We start from the raw sequence: 22,077 nt of genomic DNA on the forward strand, positions 1-22,077 counted from the left end.
TTTCCAGAGAGAGATTAAAGAAACAAATATGACTTGGAAGAAAAAAATCAACAAATGTGTTCACTTAATTGTATGATTTCTAAAAATAAACTACACAAATGAGGGAGAAATTGGACCCTTCGGATAGGAAGACCTTGTGTTATTAAATAAAGAGCACTTTCTATGCACTTGAATGTATTTCAAGGGAAAAAAAATGTCAGTACTTGGAAAATTCCAGAAACTTCTTCCCCTCAAATGACAAGTTCACAATTTAGTTTATTTATATAAAAAATATAATTTATTTCACATGAAAATATACAGAGGAAATCAAGTATGAGGCCAAGGACCCAAGTTCTTTTCCTCAGAATGCATGCATTCTGGGAAGCTTTTCTGCCCACTTCCCATAGCAGTGAAGGTGTCCGCGAGCTCCCCTGCTGGGAAGAGGCCTTACAGAGACTCATCTGCTGAGCCCTTGACTATCCGTCAGCCATCTCGGAGGCGGGGCTGGGGGCAAGGTGAAGAGGACTCAATAGTATGATACAGGTAAGTTGGTAGTGGCAGTGCCCATTACCAAAGGAGTACAACTTTACCAAAAGCAGTCACTATAAATAGAAATTCACTGTCAGACACAGTGATAACTACGTCAGAGTACATGGGTTATAGGGAAAGTTGATAATGAGAGAAACACTTGATTGAGTCATAATAAGAAATGAAGAAACAATATCATGACATATTAATGGGAACATCATTCAAATTACACAAATTAATTTGTATTTAAATCATTTTTCCAAAGCATATTGTATGCAGAAGATCAACTATACTATATAGAAGATATGCCTCTTTTTCTGTAGTCTCCCCGGTCCATCACAGAAGAGTATTACTAATAGCCAATAGCCTTCCATAATGCTATGACAATTATCTCTGGAGCCTCAGAGATCATTGTTTCACTAGGTAACATTTACAGGGAGTGGAGGCAAATACACACACACAAAATTGTCTCCCCACGAGGAAATGTATAAGCCAAAGAATCACAAATAGTGACTCTTCCATTCACATACTTAAGAGTTTTCACTCAAAAGACCTAAATGTGAAATAACCCAATTTCCTGGTTTAGCTAAACAGTCCTAGTTTATTCTTGTTTCCCCACATAATTGTAATAGTACAGCTACCCTCCCTCCTTTAAAAGTGTTCCAGTTTGGACAATAAATTATATGGTGGCTTTACCTAAACTAGCTATTATCTTTGTTATGGAACATTAAGCTTTGGCTGTGAAGCTGGCTAAATTAGGGTTGTAATTTTCCCATAAAGATATGGTGGTCAGATTGGTTAAATCACTCTGCCTTTTCCCATACAGAAGGGTCACGAATCTGGCAATGTAAACAACATGAGGAGGGTTTTCAACAATGAAAGCATCAGCTCTGTACCTCTATATTTTTTTGAATATGCTGTTTATACAGCCTGCCATGATCATTTTGGAATAATGGGGAGTCTCTGGCCAGCCACAAGGGATTTTAAGTGCTACCAATAGTAATGAACACAAGTGTAAGACTTTTGTCTTATTTCTGGCTTCCCAAACAGAAAGCAGAGGTAGAGGTTTGAATTAGGAGCTATTTATTTTTAAGTTAATAGTACAGGAGAAGGCCCTATTTCCATCAAACTCCCCCTTCCCACTACCAAGCCTAGAATTATTAGGAATGGCATCTCCACAGAATGGAAAAGCTGGACACTAAGCATTCAACTAAAGTCCAGGGTCCCCTATCACACTTCCCTCCCTGGCTCTCCCAAATAACTAGTTCTTCTGCTCACTCTGTGAGAAAGTCAGTGGAGGGGCTACTGGGAGTGGGGTGAGCTAAGTCAGTGTTCATCCAGGATAGCAATTTGCAAGGCAACAGATCTACTTACCCACACTCCAATAGCAGCCCCCTAACCCTGTGGGATGCCGTGGATTCCAGAGACCTGGTCTCCCACCCCACACTGTCCCAGCACATTCTGGGCATGTTTGCACATGTTCTTGCCCCACATTTCAGTCTGAGGTAGCAGTTCTCTCAGTGTATCTCAGAGTGCAGTCTGTTGATGGCCTTATACCGTAAGTATTCTTCTAAGCACTGAATAACATTATCATCCACCTTTGGGTCGAACTTGTTGGCCAACAGGTGATGGTTCTGAAGAATCCAGTGAAGGTCCCCAACGCCATAAATACAGACAGACCGCTGATGGGTTCCAGAGCAAGGCGCATAAGGTGCCCCCATGCTGATGTCTCCTTCATGGCCCTGCCATTTTACCAGCCTGGCAATGGCAGCCATGTCTGACATGTGAAACTTGGGGTGGTAGGGAACAGAGCCAGGCATCCATGGGGCACGCTGAAGTGTGGCCCAGAGGTGTTCATCGGGGCTATAGGTATCTTTCACCCACTCAATTAGTTGCCGGGCTTTGGGGTTCTCAAAGACCTGCTGGACAAAGCCTCGAGAAGCCACAATGTAGGCATTCCCTACGAACATAGGTAAATTATTAGGGGGAGGGTCCTTCTTCTTGTTAGTTACGTGTATTGTGTCTGTTACCTCATAGTGATATTGCCAGCGAGATCTTTTGTACTCAGTAGGTATCTCGGACTCCATACTGTTCTTCCCATTCAACATCTTGAGGGCCAGGACCATCTCGGCATTGGTCTTTATGGGAAAGTCCGTTCCGCATGTATTCAGCAAGTATTTCCAGGGCACTGAGCTCTGGAGCAAGTCTTCCATACAGTTCAGGTCCGCCTGCACCCTGGACCAGGAGGCATAAACCACCCGAACCAACTTACTGGCTATAAAGACATTTGGGAAGCATGAAATAATTGCCCTGACTGCCTCTTTGAAAGTGTCTGGGGACTTCTGGTCCACGTGGACACAATATATGTTCTGAGGGGCATACACAGCTCTCAGCAGCCTTTCAAAGTTTTCAATCTTCTCATGGACCACCATAGAGTATGCAATAGGGAAGTCTAACTCCTCTCTGCTGAGTGGATACTGGATGAACTTCCTTTTGGCCTTAAAGTACTCACAGTCTCTGGTCATGTTGATGTAGTCAGTGTCTGTGAAAGGCTCCCGCTTCTTCTTGACCTCCAGCCTGTCCAGGAGAGCCTCAATCACTGCTTCCTTGTCCCCTTGGATGATTCTAGAACAGTTGATGGATCTCCTTGCTGTCAACTGCAGGGACTTGTACAAGATGTCCCTACAGTGCTTGGACTCCAGATCCAGGGAATCAAAGTCGCATTTCAATCTGAGAGAGAATCTCAGAGCAACAATGGCCAGCAGCAAATAGCAGCCCAGGGCCCACAGGTAATGCTGCCTGCAGAGTTTCTTCTTCCACCAAATCATCTTCATGGTCTGGGAGATCAATAGAGTTTGGGCCCAGGGAAGGAAGAGGAGGTTGGAATCCTTGGACAGAACAAAATGCCTTTGATTACAAACTAACCCTGAATGTGTTCCCAGGAACAACAACTCCAACTCCAAAGTGGTGGCAAAATATATTTCTTCTCTAGGCAAATATCCTCAGTCAAGACCTGCCTAGGAACTTCTTACCCTTGGGTTGCTGAAGGAGGTCTATAACCTGACCCTACAAACTAGCTGCTCATGCTAGAGTCAGGACCTAGCTCCACCTCTACCCCAGGAGAAAGGGAAATGGAACGGAAGACCTGCTGATGTAGAGGTGGAATTAGTAAGAGGAAGTCCCTACCCTTTGTTCCCCATTCTTTCCTCCGCCCCTTACCACCCCGTTTCTAGCATAGCTCTTACTGGGACCTAGGATTTCTGATAGGGCTAGAGAGAAAAATCCATGAAGTTCAGACTCTCAGTATCAGTTGTAGAAATTCAAAATGTAATATCTAACCACCCTTTTATAAAAATATTCCTTCACCCTGGCCAAGTAACTCAGTTGGTTAATGCATTTAATCATTCATATAGATAACACTTAATCTATCCAAATTTAAAATATATTTATACACAGACACCCACAGAGCTATGCATATATAATATTTAATGAGTGCTTTCTATATGCCAGAAATATTTCTTTACATTGTCCCATTTAATCTTCATAACATACCTAAAACAAAGTATTATTAGGCCTTTTCTAGATAGGAAAAAGATGCTAAATAACTTGCAAATATCACATATTAAGAAGCAAATCTGGAACTCCCTCACTTTCTCCCCTCACCCCTTTTTTTTTGTCTATAAGTTTAATACTTATTCCTCCAAACCACAGCTACCTTTCAAAAACAATACAGGGTACTGAGTACCATTCAAAGAAAACCAGATACTATAGATAAATCCCTAAATGTGATACATCTTAAATGGAGAGAATGAAAAACAAAATGTGATACATCCAGCAATGATTGTTTTTCCCCTTTTGCATCCTCTTTCCAAGCATAAGATTTGTATCCTCTTCAGTAATAATTTTTTGGGAATCTAAGAGGAAAACATGATGAAAGATTAAGAAAATTCTCACCTTTAATAGCTTCTTTCTTACTTAGGGTAGATCTCTTTCCATTGTTTGTTTCTGTTTCCCAGGGAAGATTGGTTGGGTTCCATGGAAGCAAATGTGAACACCATATCCCTTGGTCTTCTTTTAACTCCTCCAAAATATGCTTTCTGATATTCACAGGGCGTCCAAGAAACTGTCTCCGGCTCCTTAATTTCTGCAGAGTAGAGAGCAGCAAGTGGCTTCATCACTCACCTTTCAGTTTCCTGCTCTCAGATAAGAGAGCAAGCTCAGATATGTCATTCAGGAGCATAGCCTCCAGTCATTCAGGGAGGTGAGTAAGGCAGGAAAAAATGCTGTCACTATCTGAGAAGGCAAGCAACTATTTCAACCAGGACAGCCCAGTTTATATCCAGGCTCTCCTGCCAGAAAACAATTCATAAAAACCTGTCACTGCTCATATAAGAACTTGAAAGCTTCCCCACCCCCACCCCCACCTAACAAAGAATCATAGAAGCACACAGGTATTTCCTCTGCCTTCTCCTAGCCTAGAGTCCAAGCGCCACTCCTCTTATGTTCCCTGAACATTAAAAGAGTAAAGCAATACAAAGACAAGGATTATTTCTTTTGTTTTTTGCTTTCATGTTTTTAAAAAATGTCAGTGAAAACCAGAAAGTATTCTTCAGATGGCAACTACTTGAAACAATTCATTTGCCTGTCTTTTCATGACTGTTAATAACCTGTACACTAGAAATAGCCACGGGGTTCCAGACTGTAGATCCCCCTCATTAGTACCTGTGAGTCTAGGGTTCATTATAGTCTGAAGAATGGAAAACACTCTGGGCAGCTGGACTTCAGTGAGAGCCCCATGAGCTGATCTCAGCAATGCAGGGTGGAAAATGCCTTTTTCAAAGCCACTAACATTGTCACTGTTTGCCCCATCTCCTCACCCCCAAACCAGCCCCCCAAAAATGTAGCATCCTGGCCAAAATGTTTGAAATAGCAAGTTTAATATAAAGAACTGAACTGGGTATAAAGTTAAATAACTGAAAAGGCGTGTGTGGTGGGAGGGGTAGAGGGCACTAAATTATTAGGGAAGTAGCAATTGCTGGAAGTAGCAACCAGCCCGAGGCTGAACGAATGAAGGGAAAAAATGGGAATTATTAAACTTAGAATTTGAGAAAAAAGGGTGCCAACACGCTAAAACTCAGAGCTGTGATGGGGACTGTACTGCTATGCTGCCACTGAGCTCAGCAGAAGGCCCCCTAAGGCTGAGATCCAGACCTCTTATGAGGTGGCTGGCGTCTCTGTCGGCTGTTTACCAACCATCACTCCAAAGCGTAGGCATGGTGATGCTCAGAGGCAGGAAGTAGATAAGAAGCAAACAGGAAGTCCCGCCTTCAGCCTCACCATCTCCCTCCAGCGCCCCCTGTTGGCGGAGCCTACGAGGTGGCTGCTAGCAAAGCACAACAGTCCCCCTCTCTGCACTGCAAACCTAGTCCAGGGGCTGGACTTCCTCTGAAGGCAATAGCATGACGACCAAGTGTTGCTGTCTTCCTACAAGAACTGTTTATGCAGACCCGAATATAGCATAGGGGGTTGGGATCTTTTCACTTTCTTTCTTTCTCTCTCTCTCCCTTCCTTCCTTCCTTCCTTCCTTCCTTCCTTCCTTCCTTCCTTCCTTCCTTCCTTTCTATTTCTTTCTTTGTGTTTCTAACTGTAGATGAAGACAGGCCAATGGCAGGGAGCCATATAGAGTCATCTGCATCCCACTTTTATTGGTGCCTTTCCTCTGCCAGCTTCGGTCACTCCAATTCTGAGTAACTCTGTTGAGCTGTAAAATCTCTGAGGCAAAAATGATTCAAGGATAAACACCAGCTCCAGTATCTGAATCTAGAAAAATCTCTCCCGTTTCTTTATATCTGACTTTTCTTTGATGCTCCCACCTTCTTTCCCATAAAAACCACGCATCACAGAGTCTCTCAATAAAGAAAAAACATTTTGAATATTTGATTTGTAAGGTAATCAAAAGAGGTATCCCATCTTAATTGCTAAATATGCTAACATAACATTAACAAAGTGTGTATATGCTTTGTTGAGATAAGCTATATGTTAGTAACACCAAGTAATTAGTATTCGGGGCACACCTGGGCTTTGGCAGGACAGAGGTGCAGGGAAGATTTCACAACATGAGTGCAAGTGACTATGAAGGCATGTTTATTAAAGCTGGGGACAATGAAACAAGAAAGGTCTTAGCATAGAAGAAGCAAGAGGAGAGAGCCTAGGCTGGGCTGTTTTAGCTCATTGGAAAGTCAGTGAAAAGGGGGCCTTGGGGGCAGGGCCAGGGCCAGTGAGTTAACCTGAGACGAGCTGTCACTGCCCATTGCTCCCCTGGTTGCAGGTCTCATGGAGTCACTTAGAGTTTAGAAGGTCTGTGTCTTTGTGGGAAGAAGTGGGGGAAGAAGAGGGAAAAGAGAATGGTGCAGGCATGCTCCCCAGAGGGAGAGCGTGTGCTAGGTTCTTTGTCTCCAGGATTCTCTCGCTCTCTTGCAGATGGTAACCTTAGGGGAGGATTTTAACAGAATATTCATCAGTTTTCCAGGTGTGCTTCTTCAGGGTCCTGGTCTCTACTGATTGGTCAGTGCCTGGTTAGTCATTGCAGCTGGTCCTAGTGTGCCTCATGTGGTTTTGCTGCTTTTCTGGGCCTGGAACTGAAATAAACTGAGGCAAGATGTTATCTCTAGGGAAGTGACCTGTATCTGGCTGTAAATTGCCGGACCTGCTCGTTCAGCTATCTGTCTCAGTTTCTCTGTTCCGTTTTTCTTGGCTTACTGGCCTGCCTCACTACTATGGTGCTGTTTTTAAAACAGCAAACTCTTCCCGCCCAGACCCCTCAGTCCTTTTCTCCAAATGATTAGGCCAATAATTTTGCCTGCATACCTTGAGTTTTGAATTATAAACACTGTATGTTTGTTCGAGGATCTAAGAGTTCCTTCAGTGGAGAACAGAGAAACTAAGCCAGGCTCACTGGGGTAGATCTGGAAGAATCCAGTGGAGTTTAATGTTAATTTAGATGGGATTCATTAACTCTCTAATCTATCATAATATCATACCCTACAGTCCCAACAACAGGGTCATAGGAGGGTCCAGATAGCAGAGATCCCACCTTTGTAAGCAGAATTTACAAACTGACATATGCACCCTTTGTCTTATTTTATTACGGTGGCATTTACATCTGGTAAGTGTTAGCTTTGCCCTCTCAGCTATCTTTATCTCTGTCTTTATCTCAGCATCAGGGAAATAGTTATTGGCAGAATTCCAAGGCTTTCCCAGAAGAGAAAGGTCATGGATAGCAAGGACAGTACCACAGACCAGAGGGGAGACATGACTCAGAGAAGCAAGAAGTGAAAAGAGATAAGCAGGCACAAACTAAGTTAATGTGTTACTGAATGAGCTGAAGCTGGGGTTAGAAAGAGACGGAAGAGGAAGAGGAATGGGTGGTTCTTTATTTAATGTTCATTGTTAGCGAAGATGGGGCTATGAGAAGGGGTTAAAAGATCTAACATGCGCTGGCTGGTATTCTCAGTGGTTAGAGCTTTGGCCCTCGGAAACCATAAAAATCCTAGAAGAAACCATAGGCAGCAAAATCTCAGACATCTCTCATAAAATATCTTTACCAGCACATCTCCTAGGACAATGGAAACTAGGGAAAAAATAAACAAATGGGACTACATCAAAATAAAAAACTTCTGTACTGTAAAAGAAACCATCAGCAAAATAACAAGAAAGCCCACTGCATGGGAGAACATATTTGCCAATGTGACATCCGATAAGGGTTTAATCTCCAAAATTTATAGGGAATTCACACAACTTAACAAAAGAAAGATAAACAATCTAATAAAAAATGGGCAAAGGACCTAAATAGACACTTCTCAAAAGTAAACATACAGAAGGCCAAGAGACATATGAAAACATGCTCAAAGTCACTAATCATCTGAGAGATGCAAATCAAAACAACAATGAGGTACCATCTCACACCTGTCAGAATGGCTATCATCAACAAATCAACAAACGACAAGTGCTGGTGAGGATGTGGAGAAAAAGGAACCCTCGTGCACTGCTGGTGGGAATGCAGACTGGTGCAGCCACTGTGGAAAACATTATGGAGATTCCTCAAAAAATTAAAAATGGAACTCCCATTTGACCCAGTAATTCTGCTTCTAGGAATATATCCCAAGAAATCAGAAACACCAATCAGAAAGGATATATGCACCCCTATCTTCATAGCAGCACAATGTACAATAGCAAAGATTTAGAAACAGCCTAAGTACCCATCAGCAGATGAGTGGATTAAAAATCCATGGTACATCTACACAATGGAATACTACGCTGCTGTAAAAAAGAAAGAACTCTTACCATTCACAATAGCATGGATGGACCTGGAGAGCATTATGCTATGTGAAATAAGTCAGGCAGAGAAAGATAAATATCACATGATCTCACTCATTTGTGGAATATAATGAACAATATAAACTGATGAACAAAAATAGTTCCAGAGACATACAAACATCGAACAGACTGTCAAACCTCGGAAGGAAGGCAGGGGAGGGTTGGGAGAGTGGGTAAGAGATCAAACAAAGGACTTGTATGGATGCATATAAGCATAACCAATGGACACAGACACTAAGGGGAGTGAGGGCAGGTGCTGGGGGGTGGAAGCGGCTGGGGAGAGGTCAATGGGGGGGGGGAAATGAAGACATATGTAATACTTTCAACAATAAAGAACTTAAATTTTTAAAAAGAAAAGATCTAATATGCCCTGGCTGGTATTTCTCAGTGGTTAGAGTGTTGGCCCTCAGATCAAAGGGTCACAGGTTCAATACCCGGTCAAGGGCACGTAACTCAGTTGTAGGTTTGATCCCTGGCCCCAGCCCGGGCATGTGCAGGAGGCAACCAATTGATGTGTCTCTCTCACAGGGATGTTTTTTCTCTCTCTCTCTCCCCCTCCTCCTTCCCTTCCATTCTGTCTGAAAATCCGTGGAAAAAATATCCTTGGGTAAGGATTCAAAAAAAAAAAAAAAATCCAATATAATCAACTTTGTTTCCAATCAGGTTGTAAGATGAAGCTCATGGTCAGCTGTGGTTTCTGGCTGTGGGGGTGCTCTGCAGCCCCTCCTCAGAGCTCCACTCGCTCTGTGCACTCAACACTCTCCCTCCCCCGGACACGCTCCGAGTGACCTGGAGTAAAAGAGAAGATACTCAAAGAAAAAAGAAAGAAACCCCACAGAACTCAATTCGCGGTAATCAGTAATTGTTACAGAGGAAAATTCTGAAAGTAGGCAAGGCAACAATTTTTACAGATGAAATAATGCAACTTGTTCTACAGCTGGAGAGGGCAATACAGCCAGGTATTTGTACCGCCTCACAAACGGGTGGACATGCACTTGTCCTCATTGTGTCAGGAGGGCAAAGACCGTGTCTGACTCTGCTTTGCCTCCCACAGGAGCTAGATGAGAACTCGCAGGTGGTAGATTCCCCAGGAATACTTCCTGGATGAACAGCTGCCTCAGAGTTCCAGGGAGGGTCCTGGCGTCCTGGAGTCTTGGAACCAGCGCTCACTAATATTTACTGAAAGAAACACATAGAGGCTCCCTGAGGTGAAAACACAATGACAAGAGTTGAAGCTAATTGAAACCCAAACAGCACTAAAGGGATTAACTTTGCTTAGGAAACTTCCTCAGAAGGAACCTCCTAAGAATGAGATTTGGAGGCCTGTTAGTAATGAGATTAAGGTGCCTCCTACGGTGTCACTGGGAAGTAACTTTCTAAATGGAACCAGCAACAAATGGTATGTAACTTGGCAGCATTTTATGCATTCACTCCATTTAGCAATTGTTGATGGAGGAAGCTGCTAAGTTTTAAAAGCTAGAGACACAAAGTTGATTAAGACAGTCCCTACTCTCAAAGTGCTCATAGTCTTGTGTGGGAGAAATATTTGAAAATAGATTATAATAATGCCATCAGTGCAAAAAGAGGTATGCATTGGATGTAATGGAAGCCCAGAGGTTGAAACCAAAAAGGGAATGGTTAGAAATATAAGTGCCAACAAATGAGAAGCGTGTTGGCTAGTGGTTACAAGAGGAGCAAATACGAGTTTTTAAAAAATGTCCCCAGCCTGGCCAGTGTGACTCAATGGTTGACATCGACATATGAATCAAGAGGTCATGGTTCGATTCCCAGTCAGGGCATATGCCCGGGTTGCAGGCTTGGTCTCTGGTAGGGGGCCTGCAGGAGGCAGCCAATCGATGTTTTTCTCTTCCATCGAGGTTTCTCTCTGTCTCTCACTTCTCCTTCTCCCTTCCTCTCTCTCTAAAAATCATTTTTAAAATTTTTTTTAAAAATGAAAGAATCATAGGTATGAAAAAGGCACCTGTTTGAGGGGAGTCAAGAGAAACTACTATGAAGCCTGAGGAGTACAGCTTGGAGCTCTCCTTCCCTTCTCTCCACTGCCACCTCTCCCATCTCCACACCACCATTTTTTGCTTCTGATTTAAAAACACATTTCAAGGAAAAGTGTGTAAAGAAAGGCACTAAAACATTAAGCACAGTATTCAGGGTTGTGTGATTGCTCCTGGTTTTCAGTTTCCCCTTTTTATCACGTCAGTTTTATAATCTATCTAAAATGCATATGCTTCTTTTAAAAAGGTATTTTAGAATCATCTGAAGAAACAAAATAAATAAAGCTCTCTGACTTCAGAAGTTAACTATGCTTTTTCTTTTTTACCGCTGTGCAGACCTGTGTGAACAGATCTGGTCTTCATTTTATTGGGGAAAGTAGATTTTGTGTGTGTGTGTGTGTGTGTGTGTGTGTTTGTGTGTGTGTGTGGTGTACATTTATGTCTAACCAGATACTAGTGGAAATAACTTTTTATGAATGTAAAGTTGGATGTTATAATGAGAGCAACTTAATCTAAACAACATCGGCATCACCTAACATTCACAGAATGTCGCTTCACCCACTCATATTATCTTTTTGAGGACTAGACCACAGACCAATATATGAAAACATAAACATGCATTAAATGACAATGCACAATACATTTCAGTTCTATTTTCTTAATCTTAAAAAACAATACAAAAATAACTGCAGGCTCTTCATGCCATCCTTTTTGGTAGCAAATGAGGAAAGTATTTCCGGGGCCTTCTCTGTGCTGTCCTCGCCCATAAGGTCTATGAACTGTATACACTGTGGACCCCAAAAGTTTTATGTGTGTTGTTATGGGGTCACTGCCGTCTTTCAGGCCTAGGGCAGTGAGGCAATGTGCTGGGCCCTGGGCAGAGAGAGACTGCCATCCCTGGTGGGGAGCAGAGCGAAGGTGAGGAGGGTGAGTGCAGGACTATGGAAACCAGGGGCGAGTCTCTGACTTCTCACCCACACCTACCGGTCAGGAAGGCAGAGAGTGGAGTCCCGAGCAGGTGAGAGGCCCCACCGACTGAACTTGGCCCCCAGGGCCTTTCAGTCCTCAAATCCTGCAGCTCATCAGAGGGAGCTATGTCTTTGAGCATATTTTCTGTCTGTGGCCCTGGCCAGGGGCGTTCTGCAGCGACAGCCCGTGTCGGGCCTGGGTATGTATCTGCTTCAGATAATCGAGAGTGGACTAGAGCCCATGGTGGAAATGTGTGGAATTCAAGGACCCGCGTGAAAATCCTAGCTCTCTTTATCCTTGGGAAGCCCCTGGGTCCTCTCCCTGCCCCTGTTATTTCATCCATAACTGGAACCATGCAAATGCAGCCAGGTAGGAGCTCACGGGTTAGTAGGGAAGAGCAACAAACAAGCAGTAACAATGTGTGAAAAGTTCCAAGGGGACCTATAGCAAGTAGACCCGAAGGTGGGATTCCTGAAAGACATCCTGCAGGCGGTGGCATTTAGGCCAATACCGGATAGGTGAACAGTTCAGTCAGGCAAATAATAGGGTTAGAGGGAAAGGCGAGAGAGATAGAGAGTTAGAAACATCAATGAGAGAGAAACATCGGATCAGCTGCCTCCTGCACACTCCCCACTGGGAATATGCCTGCAACCAAGGTACATGCCCTTGACCGGAATCGAACCTGGGACCCTTGAGTCTGCAGGCTGACGCTCTATCCACTGAGCCAAACCCGTTAGGGCTGTGTCACTGTTTTTTATAGCATAAATTATTAGAAATATAATTTCTGGGTCAAAAATTATGCAGCTTTAGAATTTTTCACTGACACTGAAAAGGAAAATTGGGAAGAGGGTGGTGGCTTGCAACCTAGTTCAGTATCTGGTTAAAACTGTAGTCTTACTTCCCCACTCTGACTGACTTGGGCAGAGCTGCTGGGACCCTCAGGGGCCCACCACAGGAGGAGACATATAGGTCAGAGCCTCCCCACGAGTTCAGTTCAGGCTTTGGATCTGGAATTCCCTGGACTAGTGGATCTGTGAAATAAAGGTTAAACTCTCCTCCCTCAGAGTGCTGGCTGATCATTCTCCCATGCATTCTGCCACAACAACACTACCCAAAGGTTTTAATCACTCACTACATAACTACCTGTTTCCCCCGTCATCACCTAAAATTATCTTTTGTTTTTGCTTTTCCCGCAATCAATAGATGGAAAAGATGCCTCACTATGGTTTTCACCTGCATTTATTTTATAATTCATAAGTTTGAGCCCAATTTTTCAGGTTTTTGGCCATCTGCACTTCTTAAATTTCCTTGGTTGTTGATTATTTCTACCTATTTTTTATGGGCTTATTAGTTGTTTTTTGAATTTGTAAGAGCCTTTTGAATTTATCAGTTATTTGCTCTTCATTCTGGTGTAGATATTTTATCTTAGTCTGTTGTTTGACTTTGAATGGGTTTTATGGGGTTTTTTTCCCCCTAGGAGTAATGCCGCTATATAGAAGTTTGCAACTATTTGATATGATCAAATTTATCTATATTTTTCCTTTAACTCCTGAGATTCGTAAAATTTCATGGGTTTTTTGTTTTTTTGGGGTTGTTTTTTTTTACATTTAAATTTTGGATACACCTGGAATACATTTTGATGTAAAGAATGAAGTAGGAAGCCAATGCTTTTGGATCAAACAGCTGTGCTTTGAAACAAAGCTCTTAACCTTTTAGCTTGGTGCTTTGGGAAAATGCCAAATATCAATGAAACAGGGGAAAGGGGGGAATGGGTATGGAACCTAAACAAACAGCTGCCTAGAAAACATGTCACTAAGTTTCAAAAATACGTTTGATTTTCGATATGTAGATACCAGTCAGTGGTTTTGTGGGGTCAACCAGAACCTGATTCATAGAACAGAAAGCAAACAAGCCAAAATCTTAATTGGCATTACACAGGAGATTTCATTACCTCAATTAGAAAGCCACATTCTAATCTTGGCCACATTCTGAGTGGCAGAGCCCATTACCTGGAGTGCTATTTAACTAAGATACTCTTGTGGACTCCAATCAGGTTTCTGTTCACAAACAACCAGATATAATACATATCGTGGTCTGTGCAAGCGTGCAAAGATAAACGGCATTTAATGCCAACGTGATCCAATAATAACGCAGGAAAATTTTTTTCAATTAAGGGACTAACTCACTTTTTGGTGCTCTGTTAGAGCCGAAAAAAAAAAAAAGGAGGGGTTAGTTGTGAAAGAAGACAGACATGCACAGAATTAAATTATGGGAGTTTGAGGAAAAATCTGCCACATGTCAAATGAACGGCAGAATACAGAAGTCAGAGCTCTCTGGGGCTAAGGCAGGCAAGACGCTAACACCAAAGGAAAGCAGATGGAAACTGCTCTGGGAATGTGTTGAATGAGGCCAGAAAAGCTTGAATGAATTGGCACTCCCTTCTCCGTGCCTATTAATGGAAATGAGGAGGGAACAGGATAATATTTGGGATTTATGTACAGGGTCCTTGTTCAGGGTACGTTCAACCTGATTACCAATGTCTTTTAAAAATACTCCCACTCTGTGTGACTTCCATAAGTTACTTGGCTTCTCTGGGCTTCAGTATATAGGAGGCCCTTTATTAACCCTTCACCCTAAATCTGGAAAAAATAACAGCTTTTTCGGTTCAGAAATGCTGTGACCCTGCTGTGGGGCGTCTATGTCCTGGGGGCAACATGCCAGAGCCGTGTTCAAGAGCCCTTATGTGGATTTGTGGAGAGTCGTGTTTTTAACTTTTATGGAAATTACACTTTAGCAAGATTGATTTTTCCCCTCCGGGCTGCCCTCGTCTGGGGTCGCCATGGTGAATTTTGGGTCAGAAGGCTCCTGGCTTTCAGACTGGTTTCCAAGCCTTCTTAAATCTATCCCAGTGGTGCTGTTTGAAAGGTTCCGAGTTGGGCCGGGTTCACATAGAACAGACTCAAGGCTCAGTGTAATAAAAATGATATTTATTCAAGGCATCCGGGTGTAGATGGGCTGAGTTTGAGAAAGAAGTCAGCACCAAATGGGGAGGGAGCAGGCTTTTCATGTGCCTAGGGAGAGTGGCAGGCTTCGGCTGACACTCGCATCTGGACCATGCTGCAGGCGGCTTCTTGTTAACGCGCTGTATCTAGGCTGGGCTGCAGGCAGCTTCTGTTGAGCACATATCTGGGCTGTGCAAGAGTTGTGGTCTCAGAAGTTCCTGTAAGATATACGCTCAAGGGGAACATCGTTTCACAAGGCTCAGGCTTGCAGAGTGAGTTTCCCTTTGACATTTGTTAGATTTTTGTTAGGCTCAAGCCTTGTGTTGAAGTATGGTAGCAATCATCTCAGGTAGAAACTATAGTTTAACTTTAACCCTGCTGTTTGGCTTCTGTACCTATTTGCTTTGTTTAACAATAGAAAAGTTACTTTGATTTTCTGAATTATATAAGTCATCCCATTCGATTAAATACCCTATTGATTGTAATGTGAAATCGCATTTGTTGTGGTCATACTGGTCTTAGAAAGCACATTTTCCTTTACCTGGGAAGGACAGCACGATTATCCCAAGGTCAGAGGGCTCCAGTTAAAGTGTCCCTGTTGACTCAGTGTTCCAGAGACCCAAAAACTGTAATTTAGATAACGTGCTTGTCTGACCAGGTTCCTCATTCCAGACCTGAGGGCTCTAGATAATGTGTTTCTGTCAATTCAGTGATCCAGAGACCCAGAACTATAATTTAGATAACATGCTGCTTCTGCTTCTGTAAACTGCTTTTTTGCAAACCAGGTTCCTCATTCCAAACCTTGGGATGTAACCAATACTTTTGTGATCTTTGCCTATATAAGTCTGGTATTGGGGCTGGGGCGGGCACTATGAGATTTGAGAAAGCAAAATGGCCCCTCATAGTCCCGGATTGCAATAAATGTGACTCTTTAATTCGACTTTTTGAGGCATCCTTCAGTGATTTGTGCTGTACATTACAACAGTGTTCTCCAGTTAACCCTATCACTTTTAAATTCTTCCTGTCTCTCACAGCCCTCCCCTCTTCTCCCTGTTGTCACTGACCTGGTGGGGCCCTCATTGGCACGGGGACCACTGCAATATCCCTCCCACTGGCCTCCTCACTTCCAGCCTTTTGTGCCTTCCTTCTATCCCTAGGGGATTAGGAAGCATCTCTCCACAAAATACACTGAACATGTGTGGAAAATTGATTGACTCACTATTCAAGGAGAGAAGCAGTAAGATGGTAAAGTTGGCTGAGAGGGCATCGTGAGAAACTGGCTATGTGGAGACATTTATAAAGGAATCAAGTTTCCAGGTTAGATAAAAAAAAACACTGGTTCATGCCCTACAAGATGATACAAGGCCATAACACTTAGGGACAGCTCTTCTCCTGGGCAGAAAGCATTTTCATCTCTACAGACAAGATCTGCAGTGGGGCTCCTTCAAACCTAACTCCCAGGCTAAATTGCCCCGGAAAGCCCCTGCGCCCTTCCCGCTTCCAGGGCAGATGGCAGGCTTTCCCACGCCCCTGTCCTTTCTTCTTGCATGTTCATTTTTGACATCTCCCTCGTCTGCAGGTATCAAAAGGCAGCAATCAATAGATTTGTCATGCTAGAACAATATTCACTGGTTCCAAAATGAGTATTTCTGGCATGAGAGGACAATTTATGATCATCTACAGCATGTCTTCTGTGACACAATTTTAATAGGTTTTTCATTGCTTTTTCATTTAAGAAAATGAATTTTGTGACTTTTTAACATTTAAAGTAAACTGGGTTCCTGGACCCAATTCCACCGTGGAAGGGGGTTCCCCATGCCCACAAACAATTCTCAAACAGCAGCAGTGGCTGAGAATTAAACTCAATTCAGATACTATCTGCCATCAGATTCCACAGGTTCAGGGGTCCAGTCCTACAAGACTGTTCCTCCTCTGCCCATCCCCCAAAATACACACCTCAGACGCAAGTGCAGGCTGCCTGTTCTGACCAACTGGCCACAGATTGGAGGTCCCAAGGCCACCAACTCAGAATGCCAATTGCAAGTCCAGGTTATTACCTGCATTTCTAACTGATTGGCTATAAACCACAGGTTCCCACAACCTCTTGGGTTCCATTAATTTGCTGGAATGGCTCAGAGAAGCATGTTACTTACTAGGTCACGAAACAGCTGAAAGATGCACAGGGAAAGGTATGTGGGAAGGGGCCCAAAGTTTCCATGCCTGATCCAGGTACGCCACTCTCCACGCATCTCCAGGAGTTCATGAACCTGGAAGCTCTTGTAGCCCCATTCTCCTTGGGTGTTACAGAAGCTTCATTACGTAGTCACAGTGGATGAAATCATTAGCCTTTAGGGTTTGATCCACCCTCCAGCCCCTCTCCCCTCCCTGGAGCATCTGGGGAAGTGGGACAAAGTTCCAACCCTCCAATCCCTGGGTTGTTTCCATTAGCAACCAGCCTTATCCTTAGGTCCTTTCAAAATTCACCTCATTAACATCACAAAAGACACCTTTTTCACTCTCAACATTTAGGAAATTCCAAGAATTCCAGGAGCTGTGAGTCAGGAATTGTGAACAAAGACCAAATATGTATGAGAAACATATATTTGGTCATCTGAATGACCAAATACATATTTCTTATAAAACACAATATTGTAGTCTACCCTTGGTCTTTGAACACAGATTCTTTACAACAAAACAATCATAAAAGTCAAAAGGTATGGGCATGTAACTAGAATAGCAGTCATTAACCAACCAGTTCATCATCAGATACAAAAATGTCTCCCAGGGTAAGGGTACAGTGTTAGGTCTGATCAAATAATTGGATCCATAACCCCTCCCTGGGAACTGACCTTTAGACCACTTCACAACCAACATTCCCTTTCACTTAGACCATATTCTAATTGCTAAGACTGTTAGGAGCAAAAATAGAATACTGGGGACTAGCTTTGGTAATGGGAAATATTAATCTCTAGAGGCCTGGTGCACAAATTTGTGCACGGGTGGGGTCCCTCGGGATGGCCTGCGGGGATCAGGCCCCAGCTCACAACCCCAGCCTCCCAGCCCTGCCTGGCACCACCTTGGCCTGGCATTGCCCCCTCACCTGCTCCACCATCCCACCTACAGGGTGATCAATTGAGGCCTCAGGACCTGGGAGCCAGGTGGTGGTCCTGCCCCCTGCTGTGGGGCAATCGGGTCCCCACTTGCACCACCTTGGCCTGACACTGCCTGCTCACCTGCTCCACATCCTGCCATGGTCCCGCTCCCGTTGGGGCCCCTCAGGGCTGACAGTGTCTCCATTGCCACCCGCTGCCAATGCTGCATCGCCAGCGCTGCATTGCCAACACCCTCCATGTTTCATGCTGCTCCCTAGTGGTCAGTACATGTCATAGTGAGTGGTCAAACTCACGCTTGAACTGCTGGTCCAGGGAACTATTTGCATATTAGGCTTTTATTATACAGGACTAGAGGCCTAGTGTACAAAATTCGTGCATGGGATGGGGGGGGGGCATCCCTCAGCCCAGCCTGCACCCTCTCGCAATCCAGGACGGCTGGCTCCTAACCACTCGCCTGCCTGCCTGATTGCCCCTAACCACTCTGCCTGCCTACTCGATGCCTTTAACTGCTCTCCTGCCTGCCTGCTCACCCCTAACTGCTTGCCTGCCTGCTCGATTGCCCCTAACCACCTCTGCCTCGGCCCCTGCACCTGGGACCCAGGCTTCCCTCCTCTGGCTGGCCACAGGAAACCAGGACCCAGGCTTCCCTCCCTCTGGCTGGCTGCAGACACCTGGAACCTTGGGCAGCTTTGCCCAGGCCCCAGCTTTGTCAGGAAGGACATCGGGAATGACATCCAGAAGACATCTGGTCTAACTGGTCTAATTAGCATATTACCCTTTTATTAGTATAGATGCTCTGTTAACCATGATTGCCTGGTGTTGGTTAAAGAAAGGACATTCTGACCTGGCTTGGAGTTGTATGCCCCCAGGACCTGGGAGTCAACCCAGGACCTGGGAGTCAAACTTGTACCTGGGAATCAACCTTGGAACCATTCTCATTCAAGAACTACCTATTATGATGGAAATATTAACAACATTGTTGCCCAAACAATGGAGTCCCACCCCAGCCTTTTACTTCCCCATGCCTGTAATCCCTATTTCCCCATGTAATCCTTGCTTATCCATATATATATATTAAAAGCCAGTGACTGGAACGCCAGAACAACCGAAACAACCAGAACAACTGGTTACTATGATGCCCAGCAAACTGGCCCGATTGGGGGGGGAGGGGGACAGCTGGCCAACCTCCCACGGCCCCTGATCCCACCCCAATTGGGGGTGGGACTGGCTGGCATCTTTACCATCCCCCATTGCCTCCTTCAGCCCCTCCTCCCAACTGGCCCAACCCCTGATGAGCCCCCACCACCCTGATCAGCCCGTAGCTCTTCCCCCAAGCTGGCCACACCCCTGATCACCCCCATCCTACCCTGAATGGGGTGGGGGGCCAAGCAGGGGTCAGTGGTCAGGGGAGGGGCTGTGGGAGGTTGGCCGGCCAGTCCCATATCCAATTGGTGTGGGAGGGCAATCAGGGGTGGGGCTGGCTGCGGGGAGGGGCTTCAGGTTGATCAGGGTGGTGGGGGCCCATCAGGGGCAGGCTGGCCGGCCCACCTCCTGCAGCCCCTCCCCACAGTCAGCCCCATCCCAAATCAGCCCCCCCACCCCAATTAGGGGCAGGGCCAGCCTGGCCCTGATCAGGCCCCAATAAGGGTGGACCGGCCAGCCAACCTCCTGATATCTCCTCCTGACAGGCCTGGCCCCGATTCTCCCTGATTGGGGCTGGGCCGGCCGGACCCCACCTCTGCACAAATTTGTGCACTAGGCCTCTAGTCAACCAGTACCGATGTACAGCTGATGACTGCTAGCATTGCAAGGCATCTTCATCATCTGCCATCTCTGGATTGTTTCTCTTCCATCTTGTCAGCGTGTTGCTTGGGGCCACTGCTATTTGGGACTGGAGTAGTTGTCTGTCTGCAGCCACAGGTACAGGGTGAGCAGTTCCTCTCTCGGATCCATTGTTGCAGGAATCCACACAGGCTTGGAGAAGTTTATGGAAATACACAAGCATATCCTTGACCAAAGGTTAATAAAGGGACCCTTCCATAAACCAGACTTGGGATTTTTTCATTTTAACCAAACCATTTTTCTTTGGCTTATTCTGACACCAGTATAATTACATGGGTGTCTTGCCATCAGCATTACAAGTGAAAAAATTTTAAAGTGATGAAGGCTTGATGTAGTTTACTTATAGGATATTTCTCCACTATCCCCCCCTTTATTTTTTAACATGCAAGGGGGACAATTTTTTGCTTCCTGTACAATATTTTGGCTTCTGAAAATCCTGCAATGCAGCCTTGATAACTTTTAATTCAATTCTTAACTTTTAATTCAATTCAGAAGTATGATTGGTCTGAATTCATTGCATGATAAGCAGCTTTGCTATGAGATGAACCATCAGTAAAAAAATAGTTAATGCTCCAGGAATAGGTTCTTGCCTAGCACAACTAAGTTCCCCTGAATATTCACTTATTTCAATTTGACAATTTAAATCAGTCTGAAATAAGGCTTATTTTCTGACTTTATTTGTCCTTGGTTGTGGATAGTAAGTGACACTAATTGGATTTCTGCTATCAGTCTTTGAGTATATTGACATAAGCTTTGTTAGGGAGGCAAAATGCAAATTACTTACTTTTATTTTTGAGGTCTAATACATTGTTTTTTTAACTACAGTTTTCCAGTTATTTGAAGGAAACTCCTTATGTTTTTTCCCCCAGAGTAATTTCTAGGCCACATTTAGGGAGTTTCGTTTAAAAACTTTTTCCTTTCTTTTAAACAGAGCAACAAACTTGGTTGCTTTTCAGATGCTGGCCAATACTGTAATGCATATATATCAAGTAAATGAATCTCTTTTTTTACTTATGGTGTCTTATTAATTATGAGATTTAATGCTTGAATAATAACTTTTAGTTTATTTTGTAAATAGTAGTGGAAGAGATTTTAAAATTTCTCTTTTTTTTTAAAATAAAATATGGAACGCTTCACAAATTTGCGTGTCATCCTTGCGCAGGGGCCATGCTAATCTTCTCTGTATCATTCCAAATTTAGTATATGTGCTGCCAAAGTGAGCACTGAAAATTTCTCCTTTTTATTAAGCTTAAAATTTACTTTTAAACAGTATTCTTTCTGGCTAATGCTCATTTGCATACATATTCAAATTTTTACTTTGGCCTTTGTTAGGCCCAATTGTTTATAAAAATATTGGCTTCTCATATAACTGAATTTATATGAGACCTTGATTATATTATTAAAAGCTAATTTATTAAGTAATTAAAGTAGGCATCTTTATTGAAAAAGCAAAGTAAGCAAACTTATACATTTGACCTATGAAGTACAAATGCTGCCCCATCCCCCAGCCTATTTAAAGAGCAGGCTACCTGAGGCTTCTTATCTTAAAATTCCCTTGCTGAATAATCTGGTTTTGCTTAAGAAGTATTCAGCAACTTTGTCTTGCCCTCCTTTAGAGGTTGAGGCTTTTATAACATTTAAAATATATGTATATAAATAAAACATAGTTTTATTTTTTATTTGATAAAGCTTCCCACATGTTTTCAAGTACATTAGATCGGACTAATTTAGTTCAAAAATATTTCTTTTAAGAAGAGAGTAAATCCTTGAATCATTCCAGGACCCTTGAAATGTCTCAAGGCTATCTCTTGGTTAAAGTCTTGAAATTTAACTTGGAAAGACCATTAAATATATATAACCCAAAGATTATATTCTATACTTTTTGTAATTCTTCTAAAAGATATTAAATTTAAATTGGTTTTTATATTAAAAATTTGGTTCAGACCATAGAATTAATCCTCCTTTTTAAATTAGACCATATAAAATATTATATCTTAGGTTGAAATTTTTCTACATGTAGTACACATCAGGACTAAAATGTATTTTGAACTACTAATTTCTCCAGAAAAAACTCAAGATTTATTTTTCTCAAAAATAAATTTCTAAACTTTATGCATTTTATTATCACAACCATATAATTTCTCCTAACTTAATTTGAATCTTAACTCTTAGAAGCCTTAAATTTTAGGTGGGAAGTTTAATACTTAGCAGTTCTTAGATTAGTAATACCTTCATATTTTTAAGGATATCCTAATTATA

At 43.3% G+C, this 22,077-nt stretch overlaps 1 protein-coding gene and 1 non-coding gene across 2 annotated transcripts; both read right to left on the reverse strand.

Annotated features, from left to right (window-relative positions):
* Nucleotides 1-237: 237 nt before the first annotated feature.
* On the reverse strand, nucleotides 238-4,870 carry GCNT3 (glucosaminyl (N-acetyl) transferase 3, mucin type). The gene is made up of 2 exons (XM_070421652.1): nucleotides 4,462-4,870; nucleotides 238-3,395 (listed from the first exon to the last, which is right to left on the reverse strand). Exon 2 carries the CDS (start codon nucleotides 3,339-3,341, stop codon nucleotides 2,025-2,027), a length of 1,317 nt encoding a protein of 438 aa, XP_070277753.1. The 5' UTR covers nucleotides 3,342-3,395; nucleotides 4,462-4,870; the 3' UTR covers nucleotides 238-2,024.
* Nucleotides 4,871-20,935: 16,065 nt separating this feature from the next.
* On the reverse strand, nucleotides 20,936-21,042 carry LOC138999707 (U6 spliceosomal RNA). The gene has a single exon (XR_011469433.1). It is a non-coding gene; the product is annotated as a U6 spliceosomal RNA (small nuclear RNA).
* Between the last annotated feature and the right edge of the window lie 1,035 nt (nucleotides 21,043-22,077).

The sequence above is a fragment of the Myotis yumanensis genome, unplaced genomic scaffold (assembly GCF_028538775.1).
Source record: "Myotis yumanensis isolate MYYU_CA2020_CCGP unplaced genomic scaffold, mMyoYum1.0.hap1 SCAF_1, whole genome shotgun sequence".
NCBI classification, from domain to species: Eukaryota; Metazoa; Chordata; class Mammalia; order Chiroptera; family Vespertilionidae; genus Myotis; species Myotis yumanensis.